At 47.5% G+C, this 16,384-nt stretch overlaps 1 protein-coding gene across 7 annotated transcripts in view; it reads right to left on the reverse strand.

The window, feature by feature from the left end:
- Nucleotides 1-1,162: 1,162 nt before the first annotated feature.
- The window catches only part of KCNMB2 (potassium calcium-activated channel subfamily M regulatory beta subunit 2), a 163,743-nt gene continuing 148,521 nt past the window's right edge, over nucleotides 1,163-16,384 (reverse strand). For all 7 annotated transcript variants that reach the window (XM_074591433.1, XM_074591430.1, XM_074591431.1 and 4 more), the window contains 3 exons: nucleotides 15,376-15,546; nucleotides 12,700-12,895; nucleotides 1,163-6,387 (listed from right to left, as the gene is read on the reverse strand). In XM_074591433.1, coding sequence (XP_074447534.1) covers nucleotides 6,103-6,387; nucleotides 12,700-12,895; nucleotides 15,376-15,546 — 652 coding nt within the window. In that variant the 3' untranslated portion in view covers nucleotides 1,163-6,102. The remainder of the gene's footprint in view (nucleotides 6,388-12,699; nucleotides 12,896-15,375; nucleotides 15,547-16,384) is intronic.

The raw sequence follows: 16,384 nt of genomic DNA on the forward strand, positions 1-16,384 counted from the left end.
TAGCCAGGTTGGAGACTTCAAGGAGCGAGAGATGATGATGAAACCTTCCTCAGATACATTCTCACAAGATATATTAGAAAATCTACCCTAGGAGACTGTTTCTTGACTATTTCAGCCTGAATTGAGTGGGAAGCGTGTTTCTGTTTCCACAGCATTTTGGCTGTTTTCTTTTCCTATCGTGCGTATGGGATGAAAAATGAAAATCTTCAAATTTTTCTGCAAACTGAAAAACCTGGGGGCAGGAAAAAATAAATTGGGTCAATATAAAGAGCTCAGTTGAGAGGGTGGCAAACCACTCCATTCAGGTTCAAATTTTGTTTGTGTATTTTTTCCAAACCAAATTAACTTTTGAAAAAGAAAATTAGAAAAAAAAAAAATGGTGTATTAGAAATGGTGCCTTTAAAAATGAAGCCAGTTTGGCGTGAACTGAATGGCAAAACCAGTGTTTTAGCAGTTTTCTAATATTTTTTTTGGCAGAAATGTATTAGAAATGGAGGATACTTTAAAAAAAAATAGCCATAATTTATTTTTTTTTTCGCAACCTATAGGAGGGGCTGATCCTGCTGTGCTGTACCAGAGGGGGTGAACACATCTGCTCCCCTAATCCTGACCTTTCTGACTCCTCCTGGAGACCCTCTTCTCACCTCTTTTTCTTGAACTTCCAAAGTAAACACACCTTTTCTGTGTTTTGGATGAGAAAGCCGATTCCCCATCTCTGCTCATCTCTTTTTATGAGTCATTTGCTGCTCTTCTGCCTGGAAATGGCCGTGCTTTAGTATTGCTGGACATAGGGAGTTTGCAGAGCATTTTTAGAATGAGCATCTCTTACCCTCTACGTTACAATAAAATCACTAGGCAATGAACTACGCTAAGTTCTCACCTGAATAAAAGTAGTTCAGTTAAAAATATATACTCACCTACTACCTCCTTGTATGAAAATGGAGAACTATAAAAAGTAGACAGGCTTGTAAGGAGGTTTCTGATAACGTTAACGCGTTTTTCAGTGTTTGGAGAAATTTGATTCACTTAAAGCCTGGTGTGAATTCACCTAGCTGGATTTCCATTATTTTATTTTAATTTTTTTCTCCCCGGATCGTTTCTGAAGGACAAAAAAAGCCCTTTGTGTGAAACAAGGCTTATTTTACACTCACCAGCTGCGGGTCTGGGCTGAAAAATGGCTTGTTGGGGGGACCAGCACGTAGCTGGAGGCTGCCCGCCTCTGCTGGGCGGCGTGTGAGGCATCCACCCCTCTTGGTTCACCCTGGATTCTCAAAACAGATGAGGGGACTCACGTGCCGCTGCCCGGCATGGGTAATGATAACGGATAAATGCCCCTTTCCTCCTTCCCCGTGTCTCCTAATTTGATAGCTTTTATCCTCTTTGCGGTAGGCGCTTTGCGTTACTCATAGTAAGGATCAGTGATGCTCTCTGAGACGACGATGACGTTGGTCGCGGCTGTGTGACTGATCCCAGCCTTTGCTGGTGGGTGACAAAAATGGAAGGAAGGAAATGTGGTGGGACCAGCCTCCAAAAAAAAAAGAAAATGTTCAAAATGTTTGGTGAGCCAAGCAATTGCTGAGAGTTTTGTTTCATGTCAGAGGAACAATTATATTTATTTTTCAACCTTTCTTATTTAAAAAAAAAACCCCTAAGGTCACCCTCCTCCCCCAGCCTTTCAAAGTCAACATCAGTTCAAACTGAAGAATGGAAACATCTTGTTTTCAAAACACTGAAACAAAGTAATTTAGATTTGCCCCTGCTTTTCACTTTTTCCCGCACAACAGAAACAATTTGGCAAAGTTTGTATAAACGGTTGAGAGATGTTTGGGTACGCCACGGACTGTGCTGGCTGCCTTCTGAAAAACGGAGGGCTGGGAAGTGACAAGTGTTCAGTGGAGCAGAAAAGTGAGGTTTTTTTCCCAAATCTTTGATGGACGAGGAGCAGCGCAGCGGCTGCTGGAGAGCTGATGCCACCCTTCTCAGGCTCTGAGTCTGCGCGGGAAGTCGTGGTGCTGCAGATACTGGCCCAATCCACTTGAGTGGCTGTGGGTATTGTAATAAGGGCACGACTGCATGAGAAGGGAAATTTGCTGAGCAATTTTTAAGGTGCTGTTACCCTGAAATTGCCGTTCCCTCTAGAGTTGTGTTGCTGTGGGGTCACGGCTTTCATAGTCAAACAGGAAAGTCCGCTTGGACCAGGCTTGCAGCAGCAGGTCCTTTCTCAGCACCTTCATCCGTTCAACTCTTCTGTGGCTGGTGAGGAGGATGGAGATGATGTGAAGCCAGCAGCACCCCCCAGCCTTGCCTGGGGACCCCGTTCCCTTCTTGTCCCTCAGGTTTGAAATCACTGCACTTGTATCTTCTCGAGATGTGCAGGCTCTTGTAGTTCCCGAGCCCTCTCTCCTTTCTCTGTTCACCCCGAACTCGCACTGGAGTTGGGTAGGCTTCCACGCTGGGTACCTCTTGTGGGATAAAGTGACGTCTCCTCAATTAGGAAAGCTAACGAAAATAAGCTCTCTGTTGTCCTAGCTGGTGACATTTAGTAAGTCTGCTGCAAGGTGCCAAGTTTCAGAGTATTACAGCAGGGATGTTCACACATCAGATTCAGATGTGCCAGAATAGAAATAAGACCTAACATAAATAATCTAATTAAGAAAATAATGACTGTTTAAAGGCGGTGTGAATTTGGCACCTGGAATACCTCTGCATGCTTTAAATCCCACGGGGATGCCTCTCACAGCCTCATAATGCCTTCGAACACGGTGCCGCCGTTTTCATGTTGCCCTTTTCCGTTCAGGGGGGTTCGGAGCACTGGTTGCTCGCCCCTGTCCCGAGAGCCCAGCTGGGACATCAAGAGGTGAAATAGTTGTGGTAGGAAGAGAAAATCCTTCTCAGAAACATGATGGATTTGCCTGATCACTGGATTTTCCCTACCATGTATTTCTCGTTCATTTAAGCTGCCGATAGGAACATCAGGGGATAAACGTGCTATTAAAATGGAAGCAGAGAAAGAAACAGCACTGGGTAATATCCCCCTCTGAAACACAACCTCTCCCCGGGGCAGCAGGAGTTGTCAAAATCGTGTTTGCAATGCTAACACTTCGGTAGGGAGTTAACCCTGCCGGTGATCACATGGATAATTACCTTTAAAATTATTGTTTTACCTTGCTCCATCCAATTGCTCAAGTTGTTTTGCTATCCCACGGATCTTTCCGTTAATGTCAACAAAATGATTATAGACTGCAACAGCCTCAAGACGTTTCACCCACCGGAGCGCCGCTGAAATGTTTATGGCGCAACATGTTGAAAGCAGCGTTTGATGTGTAAATGTCAGGAACAATCAGCTTTCCCGTCACCAGAACAAAAACGCGCAAATACAGGCGCTGAAAATGTCACATGCACAACCAAAGAGTGACTTTATCGCAGGCCATGTGAATTGCTGTGTAAATGGCCAACCCCAGTGTCAGGAGCGGTGTGGAAAAGCCACCGCGACTCTTGGCTAGTGATGCCGTGCGCCATTTCTGATTTGTGAATCGCTGTTGGCAGCATGGTCCTTCCTTTGGCATCAGTGACCAAGCTGATGGCGGGGAGGTGGATGAAGGGCGTCCATGAGGACGGCAACACTGGCCATGGATCAAAGCTCTCTGCTGGAATGAAAACCAACTTTGGTAAGGATGAAGATGGCCCCTGGGAGCCACGTGGGCTGTCTGGAAATGGGTGAAGATGCCTCTGTGGCTGTGCGGCTCTGGGGGCCTCAGCTAGATACCTCCCTTCGTGGCAAAACCTGCAGAATAAGGTTTCGTGACAACGATGAGTGTCTGGAGCCCCTCGATTCACGGGCACCAGGTGAGGAATCCCCGTGTCCCTGCAGGGTGGTACCCGTCCAGCGGGGCTGGCGTCCCCCATCTCTGTCCCCCCATCCAGGCTGGCACCATCCTGGGTGTCACGCTTTCTGCTGGCGGACGGGTGGTCGAATAGAGGTTGCTGTCACCACCAGTCCCACTGATGCCGAAGTCCCACCGACTCCAGTCCCGCGGATGCCGAAGGTGCCCGGATCCACTGATGATGGTTTCTGCGACCCCCCACGGATTGATCAGAACGACATGTCTGCAAATAAACCCTTATGAATTCCCCTTTGCATCCTCGTTTCTTCGTAACAGAAGCTACAAAGAAAAGTTTGATGAATCAAGCCAGATCTGAAGGCAGAAGATATTGAAATCTGGAAGATTTAATTTAATATTTTTATTACATATTATTGAAGCCCTGATTATACCCCCGCCCTCCAGGAATTTATTTACCGAAGGAAAATTATACGACTGATTACAAGATTGCAGGTTCATTTTCACTGCTGAGAACTCTTTTTTTTTTTTTTTTTAACAGCTCACGTTACACTTGCATGACTTGTAAAGTTTTGTAACATCCTGAAATCTTTAATGCTACGTTGCAGAAAGGTACTCATATATAGATGAACTAGGCAGAATATTTGCTTTGCAGTCTTTTTAAGGGGAGAAAAAGTTAGTTTCTTGAAGAGGCCTGTAAATGGTTTCTTTGAGCTGTTGGATAGTGAGTTCACAGGGTGCCCACAGGAGCTGCCTCGCGCTTGTCCTTCAGGCTGAGTGCTAAGGGAGAAACTGCGAGAGGTGTCTTCAAAACATGACAGAAGAAGGGATGCTTTCTATGGGGGAATAAAGATAAATTATGCAGAAATCGTGACTGTCATGTGCATGGAATTACACTGGCGAGATCCCCGCGGTAAATATTTGACGGATAGGACAACATCTTAGTCATAAGCTCAGTTTTTCCAATAAATCATGGCACCTGGGCCTTTTAAATCATAATTCAAGTCAGCCAGCACTGCATAGCGAGTTAAGGTCAGGAGAGATTTCCAGACGTATTATGATGATTACCTAACAATTCGGTTAATAGAGCCGTAGAATTAGATGAGCTTTTTGTCAATTCCGATGTCACAGCAACAGAGACCTTTTGACTGAAACAACATCATGAATATTGGATAAGATCCTGCAGTGCTGCTCCTCCGTGTTAGGATATTATCCAAGGATGAAGGTTATAAATACATGAGTTATACTGTTCACTTTCCAGTTGGTAAAAACAAAGAAAAAAAACCCCCATAATCAAGTTCCAATACACAACTAGATATAATATAGCTTTTTCTTTTTATATATATCTGTATATATATCAAGTAAAAAAATCTAAAATAGTTGGAAGTAAAAAATGAAAAAATAGCTGATTGTGTTATTTTTTTCTTTACAGTGATATGGTAGCAAATACAAGACAAATGAGTAATAAACCTTTACATAAGGTGTTCTGGTCCCATCTCCACCAACAGGGCTCAGACTAGAATAGAAAATGGAACAAGGTGGTTTTTGGTTTTTGGCTACAGCTTCCCCAAGTGACAAAGGTGGTGTTGATAAGACAGAAGGAAATTATAGCACAAAATAAAACAAAACTCCAAAGTGTTTTTCAAAAGACTTTAAACACCATAGGGTAGAATTCACTTCTGAACCAGGGGAGCAAACACAAGGCATCACCAAGTCCTTCTTAGGCTGAGAATACTGTATGCCCACCCTGGCCTCAAAATACATCCCTTTTGTGCCACCTTACCACAAACAACCCTCTGTCAATGCTTTTTTTCCCCGTGCAGCCAATAGTAAAAAAAGCAAAGCCACAAATCCCTTGAATGGACCAGGCCAGACGCGAGACCTCAGTGATGCGCAAGTGGTTGGCTGCCCTTGGCCCGGGGGTGAATTTTCCCCAGAATCCTTTACATTGAAAAGGTCGATTGATTAAGCTTGGCAAATGGTCACACTGAGCCCTATTTTGGCTGTAGAAAAGAAAGAAGTACTAGTCTCAGCATAAAACAAGATCATATAGACGGTCAACACAAAATGTTATTCTTCTCAGTTGTCTGCATAATAATAACATCATGTTTGCATATAGAACAGCTTTTGCATTATTGCTCTACTTATAAGAATATAGTAAGGAACTTATAACAGACTCGCACATTACAAACTTAAGGTTCTTTGGTGAAGAATGAGAAAACAGTATTTTAGCTGAAATTTGAGCTCAGAGAAGTTTTCGTTTTTATCTGTTGATCCTTTGGATTCTCTCGCAGAGGAGGGAAAGGTACTGAGTCAGCTTTACCATCGCGACGATGGCGACCCCGCCGATCATCATGCAGGTGGGCCAGAAGAGGGAGTGGAACAGCACGTTGGAGCTGTACAGTTTGGTTAATATCACGTTCTTCTGAACACCTTCGGGGTCATAGAAGCAGGAGAAGCGTTGGTACTTCCTGAAGTTTTCCATCACGACGCTCACCAGCGACATGGATTCCTCGTAATTCTTCCCGCACTTGGGGATGTATGAACACTGGGAAGAAATCAGAGGGAGAAAAATGTATCTCCAAACCAGATACAATGTCTGTTTTCAGGTGGCAAGCAGGAAAATCTCAAGATGATTATGCTTTTCATAATACGAGTGGAATACTATTAAGCTAATAATAAATTTATCACAGACAAAGCTCAATATTTTGCACATCGACGGAATTTCCCATTGGAGAACCTCCAAGTGCTGTACAAACATTAATGCTTTAATCTGCACAGCGGCCTCGTGAGATAGGTGAATATATTATTATTGCTAATTTACACATGCAAAATCGGAACTGATGAAGTACCTCTTCATCTTAAGCAGCATGCGTATGCTCGCGGTTAGATGGGAAATCGACTCTCTGTAAATACAAATCTGGTAGTTCAGATCTCATTTGGATCGGATCAAAGCCATCATAGCGGGCACAGGAGTTCACCCGCAGAGGAGAAGGCTGATGAGAGACCTTTACAGCAAGTTTCCCTTGGGGGTAATGCCTCGATTAGGGACAAATAGACAGTCTGGGACAAAACTCAGTTTTCCTGCTGGACAACCCAGAAGACTTTCATTCAACCTCTAGCTGAAGATCAGCCTGGCTACCAGGATGGCTCTTAGTCTTGTTTTTCTCTTGACCCCAGCGCAAGCCCAACAGCTCCTTCTCTCTGAAGGTGCTACTTGAATTTCAGTCTCAGTCACAAAGGAAAGAAGATTTGGGGGTGGCTCTTTCTAACGCAGTTTCAACCCAGAATTCCCAAAGAATACTTAAAATAAGTTAATTAAAAAACTAGCTTATGGAGTCAATGCATTGAAGATATTCCTTGGGACACGGAGGATGGTGGCCCTGGGCTGTGCTGACCATTCTCTGCAAAGAGCTGGTGTGGGCCGGTGAGGTGGTGAGCAGACACAGGAGGACTGAGGCCACATCTGGATTTTGACCTGGAGCAGAAATACATGAATTTGTTGTTGCTGCTGTTGGTCTGGAAGAGGATTGATGGGAGCAGCCCAGGGCACCTCGCTCCCTCCTCTTTTCTAGACACTCACAGCCCTCCACAGCTGCAGGTTTTCTTCAGCTGCCCAGGATTTTGATTAAATTCCCTCCCCAGGCAAGACTTGCTTCAGGAAAGGTGGAAATCTGCTGTTTAACTTCTCATTGAATGCGCCTGGGGTCTCCCAGGAGGTCACTGCTCCCTCCCAGTTATGGGGTGATTGTGGATCCCACCAAAACCCGAGTCACGCGGTGATGGTGCTCCCATCACGCTTCCTGCCTGCGCTGCAGAACCTGCTTGTCCCAGGTGAGCACCTAAAGTAGCTCCAGATAGTTTAACGAAAGCCAGTTTTGCAAGGGAGAAAAAAAACGTTTTGATTGAAATAATGTGACCCGTGGCTTTTGATTATTATTGTTTTAATGTATATACTTTATAAATTTCCCTCAGTTCTTTTTCATGACCATGCTGTGACTTTTTTGTAAGGTACAGTGAAAAATCCCTACTCTTAATAATGATCAAAGGATTAACCTTGTAACGGGACTTGATTGATTCATTGGCAAGTTTATTAGCACAGAATATGATTTGAAGCACGGCAGAAAGATTGCCTGGCCTTAGCAGACAGGAGCATTAAGGGTAGAGCACGGCAGCGCTCCCATTATGAATATTTCATAGAGCTCTAGAAATTAGAGATGGAAAATATCAGAGCAGTAATATCTCATCCATCTTCCTGCTGGTGCAGGTCTTCTCCCTCCAGGATATTCTCTTGCACTCTGCCCAGCTTTGTCTTAAATGTCCAAAGCCACAAGCCCTCTTCCAGTGTCGATGACTCTTTAATAGGTCATAATCTAATAAGGAGGGGAATTTCTTAGTGAAGCGTACCTCATTTTCTTTTACTAAATTATGTGCTATCGCTGTCGCAACAGCAGTATTTCCAGCTCAGATGCTTTTTTTGTTGGTGGTTTCTTTTTCTTTTTTTTTCCTTGCAATTTTGGCGCTATACGTTTTTGTTTCTTGAAGTCCCAGCTGTTAGTATCCTGAGTGGGGAGATTAAACGGGGGCTTGGCCGCTCTTGCCAAAGTCCATCCCCCCGCCCTTGGCAGAAACCAGCGGGCACATAAAAGCCCAAATGATGACAGGTTCCCACACCCAAAGTCCATGGAAAGGTCCCAGGAGCGCAGCGGGGGGAGGTGAGCCTCCAAGCATTTTCAAAGGAGACCAGATGCTGATGCAGAACTTGAGCTGTTGCCTCCCGGACCCGATGGCATGGAGCCACCAGCCGCGTCGGGCTGGTTGGTAGCGTGAAGCTGTGAAATGCAGTTGTGCAAGGCAGGTTGATCTACTTTGCCTCTCGGCCAGGCTCCTTGTGCTGGAACCATCTCTCTCTCCAGGCTGTGGTCTCCCACGCGCTCCCCAAGACGTGGGTGCCCTTTACCTCTTGTGCTGTCTGCCCCGTCCCGGTTCTCCTGAGCTCCTGGAGGCATTTGGCCTCAGCTTTGAGGAGGTCCTCAGCACAAGGACTCTCTGTGTGCATTGATGTGTGGTGGTGGGGTGCTCCTGGCCTCCATCCACGCCTCAGTTTCCCCAGCGAGACCCCCGGGACAGCACAAGGCTGGCTGAGCCATGCTGCGTAGTTCACGGGCAAGGAAGTAGACATGGATAGTGGGATGTTTTGAGGGTTTTCTTTGGTTTGATCTTCATCTAGTTTTCCCCAATGCCCGGCGGGGATTTTTATAGCCACAATTGTCACGCTGTACGTGTGAACGTAGACTACTAAATCCACGCTATTCTGTTACACCTCTGCATTGTCAAACACTTGCAAATCTGCAAGTAAACAATGGCACGCTCCCTACCTCAAGTGAGGATTTTGTGGTACAACATGAGAAAAATGCTTCTTTCTTGCAATCTGATCACAAGAAGGACGTAGCAGACAGTTACAGACAGAACTTGTTATTACATTTCCAGCTCAGCTTTTCTAATTTGAAGGACGGGATAGGCAGCCCGTATGACCCACCTCTGGACGTACCTGCTCCAGCGCCCTGCTCGGTGCAGAGATGCTCAGGGACTTCTCCACTCAAGTTATGAATCTCTCCGTGGTGGAGATCACACAACACTTCCAGGAAAGCTGGGGGCAATCTCATTTAAGACAACGAAGTCACATCAACAACCCTATTGCTGGGGAGGCCCCCAGTTCAGGCTGGGCAGAGAAATACCTGGCTCTCGTCACACGTCTGCGGTTGGGGGGTATGTCCCTGTCACGCTGAGCCAGGAAGCTGGGACGGGAAACTCCGATAAGATGTGCTGTGGCGACCGTTGTCAGAAAATGGTCAGGATGTCAACGTGCACCTCTTGGAGAGTGCAACGGGTTTGAACCAAGAGCTGAAGGAGGAGCTTTGTGTCTGCGCTGGCCTGATATTGATTCCTGCAGATGGAATTCTGCAGCCTCACCCCAGAAACGAGCCTGCTGGGAGCCGCAGCCCGGCATCGCTGCTCCCCCCGCGCCACGCACACGCCTCTCCGGGTTGTAAATACCCCAACCTTCAGCGGGAAACCATGAGATCCCCCGTGACTTCTGAGTCTCAGGCAGTTATACCCGGCACAACGGCGATGCCGGTGATTAAAGCTTGCTTGTTATCTCACTTATGGCGCATGGGTATAAATCAGCCGTAGCTCCGATGACAGGAAAAGAATCAAAATGATATAGTATGGTATCGAAACGGGGCCTCTAGAACCGCTTTAACTACCGCAGCCCTCCCTCAGGGTGACAGCCCAGCTCGGTGGCGCGGGTGCGAGGGGACACCGGCCGATTTACCTCTCCCAGGGGCTGCGACAGCCTCTGACAGCTCGGAGAGGGAAGTGCAGCGGGGAAAGCACTGAAGCCACTTTGGTTGTAGTATCGACAAGGGGCTGGGCTTGTCTTAAAGGCTGGAGGTAAAGTATGCGCAGTGAGAGCAAGGAAAAGCCACGAAAAATGTTGTGCGCCGTTCTGGGAAGGCCTGGAGCAGCTGGGCTGGTATCCATTTACTTCCCGCTGATTCCCACCGGAGACTGGCAGCAGCGTGCTGCGGAGCTCAAGATAAATTGCACCGACTCCTCACCGCGCCTCGTGGGCCGACGGCTAGGTTAGGCGGCACGTCTCCCCGACGAACCATTATTTAAAAACGAAGCGTGTTTTGCTCCCTCCGCGTGGGGCTCAGCGAGGCTGGCGGGGGGCTGCGGGACCGTTTGAAGGTCACTGGTGTCGGCCTCGGAGAGCAAGCGACGTCCCCAACTGAGCCAGGGCTCAGTCAGCCAGGGACGGCTTTTTTTTGGTGCTTGTTTGGCAAGGAGAAAGATAGGAAACGCAGACCTGAAGAGGTGGATGGAGACAGCCAGGCAGCACCCACTGGAGCATCACCCTGCGGAAGGCCGCTCGCCTCCGGCCGGGGGAGAAGGAGCACCCATCCGGGGAGACGGGCTCTGCTGGTCGGAGCTTGGAGTCTCTGCCAATCCCGGCCAGGCACAAGAAGCCAGGCATTTTACAGACATTGCAAACTTCCATTCCAAACCGCGTTTGGATTCAGGTCACGTAGCCGGCAGCATGTCAGGAAAACCTAGGGATCCTCCCGAGAGCGGAGCTTAACCTGTAAAACAACCTTGGGCTGGAGAAGTATTAACTGTGCCCATGTTAAATTAAGAGGAGGAGGCATCTGGGAGAATTTCAAAGTCCGTTTCAGCAAGCAAAAATCATCAATAACAGAATGTGGAGACTTAGGCTGAATCTCTTGATTTATTTGAATCCAGCCGAGCACGGAGACCGATCTGATCTGTTTTAATCAAACTGTGGCATGAGCGTCACTGGATTTTGCTTCTGCCCCAGCAGAAAGTGGGGTCTGTCCTGCCGCAGGCTTCCCGAACGGCGAGTGTCTCTTTTCTGCAGGGATGCTAAACTGGGGGGGATGATGGGGCACTTCTCTCCGTTTCACACTTCAGATCCAGAGGACTCGGTCTCTCTGACACAGGAGCTAATTATCCCGCAGAACAACCGGCCCGGTGCAACCACTCTGTGCTTTGACTAATTTTAATATCGCTTCATCTTAATATGCAGAAGTAATTTGGTCTAGTGAGCTGCTGCCATAAATAGAAACGCGATAGGTTACGTTGTCAGCAGCCTGAACCGGGCTCTGCTGTCACGGGCTGCGCTGTGCCGAGCACCCATAGTTTGGGGTTGGGTGACCTTGGGTAACTAAGTAGTTAATGCAGATCCGGCACTTGCAGGTCTAATGACAGCTGCATCCCGGCAGGCTGCGGCTTGCGGTCGGAGGTAGATACGGAGAAGGGAAGGTGGGACGAGGGACATTTCTGGGCCCGATCCTGCCCGGCTGAGCGCAGGGAGCGGCCAGCCAGCTGCGAAGAGGCGGTGCCGTGCCCCTCGTGATGCACAGCGCCGCGCCGGCCGCACAGCTGGGGCTGCGGGATGGCCAGGAGGTGCCGTCTGCGCATCCGCCGCCTTCGTTAGAGCATCCAGGCAGGGGCCGGCTCCTTCCCACCTGGACGGACTCGCGCTGGATTTTGCACTTTGCTGAAGCAGAGGGAGGAATTCTTCTGCAGATTTCTTAAAAATCTTTTTTTTTTTTTTGGTTGAGTGCCTGGAATCAGGGAAGCTGTGCGGAAAAGGCAGGCTGACTCCATAGCTTGTACGTGCCCCAAAGCCAGGCCTTTAATTTTTATGGTGCTGCTTTTATCTCCCCAACCCCTGCTCCGCACGCTTTCAGCATCTTTGCAGCATCCGCAGGGGCTAAGTGCTGTGCCTTGACCCCAGAGGCACATCTGACCTCGGCGGAGATGCTCGGGGCGCGGAGTTTGTCACCAGAGATGGAGAAATGTCTGCGGTTAGACGTGGGGCTCTCGTCTCCCCCCACCGCCTTGCCGGGCCCCGCAGTGGTCATTTCTATTCTCCCTGCCGCGGATGCCCCGTGCGCGTGGCTGGGGGTGTTCGCTGTCACGCAGAGCCGTACCCGGGTGGGAAGTGACTTGTCCACAGCTCCACGAGAGTACCAGTGTGACAAGGGTGCAGCGCTATCCCCTGTCACTGCCGAGGGATGAGGGAGGCTCCAGCCCCTCCATCACCCCGCGCGGGATGAGATGTGCTCCCTGAACGGGATGGAGGCGGAAAACTGGCCCCTCCAGAGATGTGAGCTCAGTTTGTGCCCTGATTTCTGCTTTCTCTGCCCTGTATTTACCAGGGAAGCAGGAGCTGGAAGCCTCATATCGCTTTAAAGTGAGGAATGGGTATAACGAGGTGAGCAGCCCTCCAGAAACCCATTTAGGAAGAAATATTATTCAGCGCTCCTACCTCAGAATTAATTTTCATTGTTTCCTCGGTGTGGTAGAGGAGAAGCTTCTGGCCAGAAGAGGTGAGATTAACGTACACCTGGAGGCAGGGGTACTGAGAGATTTTCCAGCAGTCTGGACCGCAGCTAAATGAGCAGTTGAAGGTTTCTGTGATGGATGCATTGAGGAGCGAGCACTGAGCCTCTTCCGTCCAGACACTAAGGAGGAAAAAAAAGAGACATTAGAGCACGGGGAGAATGGGCAATAAGCGCTAAACACAGCTCGGGCTTTGCATCAGGGATATATCAGGGGGCATCTTGCAGGAGACGGTACTTTTGCAGGGCTTTGAGCAAAGGCTGGACTTTCCCACGTCACGCATCGCAGAGGGTGTGTTATTCTGTTGCACCCAAAGTTTGCGCTTTGGGCACAAAAATACCCAATTTACTTGTGTCTGTGTATAAATGAAAAGGGAACTGGGCCTTTTAGTCTGGAGAAGGGGTATTTGAAACCGAAGGGACTCAGCAGAGGTGTCAGAGGAGAAAGCTGAGCAGCCTGCCCCGGGGAGAGCACAACGCGCGCGGTGCTGCCTGACGGGACGCCCTGGGCCAAGACTCGATGGTGAACCACAACGTGCAGTTCAATTTGAAGTGAAGGCTGGGAGGGCGACTTTGAATTCCCAGGGTACGTATATGCATACGCACGAAGACACGGCGCCGCGGCAGTGGTACCACACGCAGCTCTGCCCGTGGACAGGCTTTGCCTAGTGGCCGTTTGCTCCATTTTTCGTAAGTTGAAAGTCAGCGGTTGTAATCGTTCTGGAGGATTTCAGCTCATCGCCAGGTCACCAGCGGCTACAACTGGAATGATGGAGCCTGGCTGTGCACTGGCAACGCTCACTTGGGCTTCTTGCATGTATTTAAAAATCTACGGCTGTATTTTCCTAGGGGATGAAGGCAGTGGGAAAGGCAGAGTGGCGTTTTTCCCCCCTGGGGAAAACTCGGGGGTGTTTTTTCCCCCCTGGGGAAACCCCCTTTAGCCCCGCTCACGGCTCTCCTGCCCCTCGCCACCAGCAGGCCGAGGCTCTGCTCGCCCCTCGCCAAACCTACCGAAGGCTTTAAGTAAGCGATATCAAAGATTTCTCACTAATTCTCTTGGTATTCTACTTCGGCAGTAATTCTGCTTCTATATTCCGTTTTACATTTATATTAAAAATTATGCTGTGATTTCTGGGGGAAAATCAAGAGAAAGGATTTTTTATTCCCCCCCCACCGCCCCCGTCCCAGGCAGTGTTTTTTGGAGGGTTATGGCTGTCTGTAAAGGAGAAAAACCCCTAAGGAGATCTGGCTGCGCGAAGAGAAGTGGCACAAAGGCTCCTGGGTTGTCTTCTTTTCCTCACTTCCACCTTTCTGACTACTGTTTTATTCATGCACGGGGGCAATAAAGTAACACCTACCTACAAGACTTGTGAAGATGGAATATTTAATACTTGGTAGGTGCTTTGATATCTTCTGGCAATTTTTCCACATAGTTTGTAATAGAAATCCTCTCTTTCTACATGAGCAATTTTGACCTTAGCAGCCTCCGCAACTGACCCTGATATTGCTCAAAGGTCTGGGAGAGCAGTTTGGAAAAGCAAATGCTCTTTCTTGGATACTTAACAGGTCTCGATCTCTGTTCTCAAAATCTAAACTTCGCCTGGATTTAAAAAGGGGACAAATACTTTTATTGCACAAATAAGATGCCGCAAATCAGTACAGCTTATCCTCAGGCATCGCCACTTTTTCCTTATTGTTGCAAGGTCAAGAAGGAATATTTTCCTGCAGGTGCACCAGTATAATTGAGGATGTTCGCACCAGTTAACCGTCGGCACTTATTGTACGTGCCTAAAGGTGGATAAACCAAAACATGCCAAGTATTGGCCGCTGCCGCCGGGTGGTTTTGGACATGACAGACTAATGTTTCCATCCCCAATTACACGTTTTTCATTCTCCTAACTCCACTGATGGGGGCAGAGAAAACAATGTTGACAGTCTTATTACAGTCTGGGCTGGATTTTAAATAGGGCCGGTGCTTGAGAACCGATTTCAAACGCTGCTAATGAATCACAGGCCAAACTTTCTGCTCCGTGACGGAGAAGGAAGCCAGAGAAGGCCTCAGAAAGAATTAAGTGCAGTGCAGTAATGATGAAAGATGATCTTTCACTTTCAGCAAATTACTGTATTTCAGGAGGATTTCACTTGTTAAAATGAAAGTAATAACCTACATGGAAAACTACATGCCACAAAGCAGCTTGATTTCTTTCCCAAATTAATTCCCCATTCTTCATTTGAAAGCGCGTTGTTTCTCAAGGCCGCTAAATATTTTTGCTGTTTTCTCCCGAGTTTGGGCTTTGCAGCAACGGCCCCTGAGAGGGTTCAGCAGGCTGCGGCCAGCGGAGCTGGATGTAACTGTGGCAAGTCGAGAGCCTATGGGTCAAGATTTTCCTAATCTTGATCTAATTCTTCCCTCGCTTATGCCGGTATCACTCAACTGGATTTCACTGTAGTTATGCCTAATTCATCCTGGGGTACGGAAGTGGAGAATCGGTGTTGAAAAAAGGAAAAATTCTAAAACTTTAATAAAAGGGGTCAAAAGAATAAGCCACGAGGAGTCAGGTGGAGCAGAGAGTGTGAGATGAGGGTAACCATCCCGAAATTACCTTTGCATGTAAGACCGCAGCAGGGTGATTCCCAGGAGGAAGTACATCATGATAGAGCACACCATCATGGCCAGCCCGAGGAGTATGGCCCGGTCTTCTCCAGCTTTTAGGGCTGTGACTGTTTTCCTTTTGTCCAGGAGGTCGTGATCCCTGATTTTTTGGTAAATATTTCTGAGGTTGAAAATAATACATTCTTATGTGAAGTTCATAGTTAAGCAATGAACCCTCTACAGGGTGGGCAGTTCCACCTCCATACCTATCTTGTGAGAGAGAAAGGCTTAAGGGTCCTCAGGTGTCCTTTTGCATCGGATTCACTCTGACCTGGTGGAAAATTATGCATCTCCAAAATAAATTATAGCCATTTCTGAAAAGGTAAAAACTTCTTAGAGCAAATACAAAGATTAGATCCTTGTGCCAGCTCAGTAAATCCTTCTTTGGTACAGCTCCACTGGCTCAGTCGAATTATACCAGAGCTGGATTTGACCTGTCAATGCCAACTTAGGCCACTAGAAGATGTTCAGGTATATGACGTGTCTTTTCTTCAGTCGAATATGGTAACAGGTCTTATGTTACCTTATGTAGAAAATAGCCTGAAGAAAGTCATCACTAAAATTATCTGAAAGGACCACGTTCTTTTTTGATTCCCTACAGGCTAGTGGCTTGGGTAATTTTCCGCCCTGAGTGTGACTCTAAGCTCGTGAAACAATATGAGGATTTTGCAATTGATTTCCGTGGGTTTTTTGATTGGGAACTTATTTAGTTTTTTTATAAAATAGCTTTCTGGAAGCCCAGTTACTCATTACAGTGAAAACCCTCACGGAAAATTATCCACCAAAGCTATTTGTTCTGGGATTAAAAAAAAAAAAGAAACAACAAACCATTCCCCCTCAGCAGAGAGTCCTTTGCATTTTCTAACCATAAATCCTTCTTTCATCTCCAAGCCTTTGATGATTCAACGGGTCACGAGGACACAACGGTGAAGAAGGAAATATTTGAGTACATTTCAAAC

This window comes from Larus michahellis, chromosome 6 (assembly GCF_964199755.1).
Source record: "Larus michahellis chromosome 6, bLarMic1.1, whole genome shotgun sequence".
Lineage (NCBI taxonomy): Eukaryota > Metazoa > Chordata > Aves > Charadriiformes > Laridae > Larus > Larus michahellis.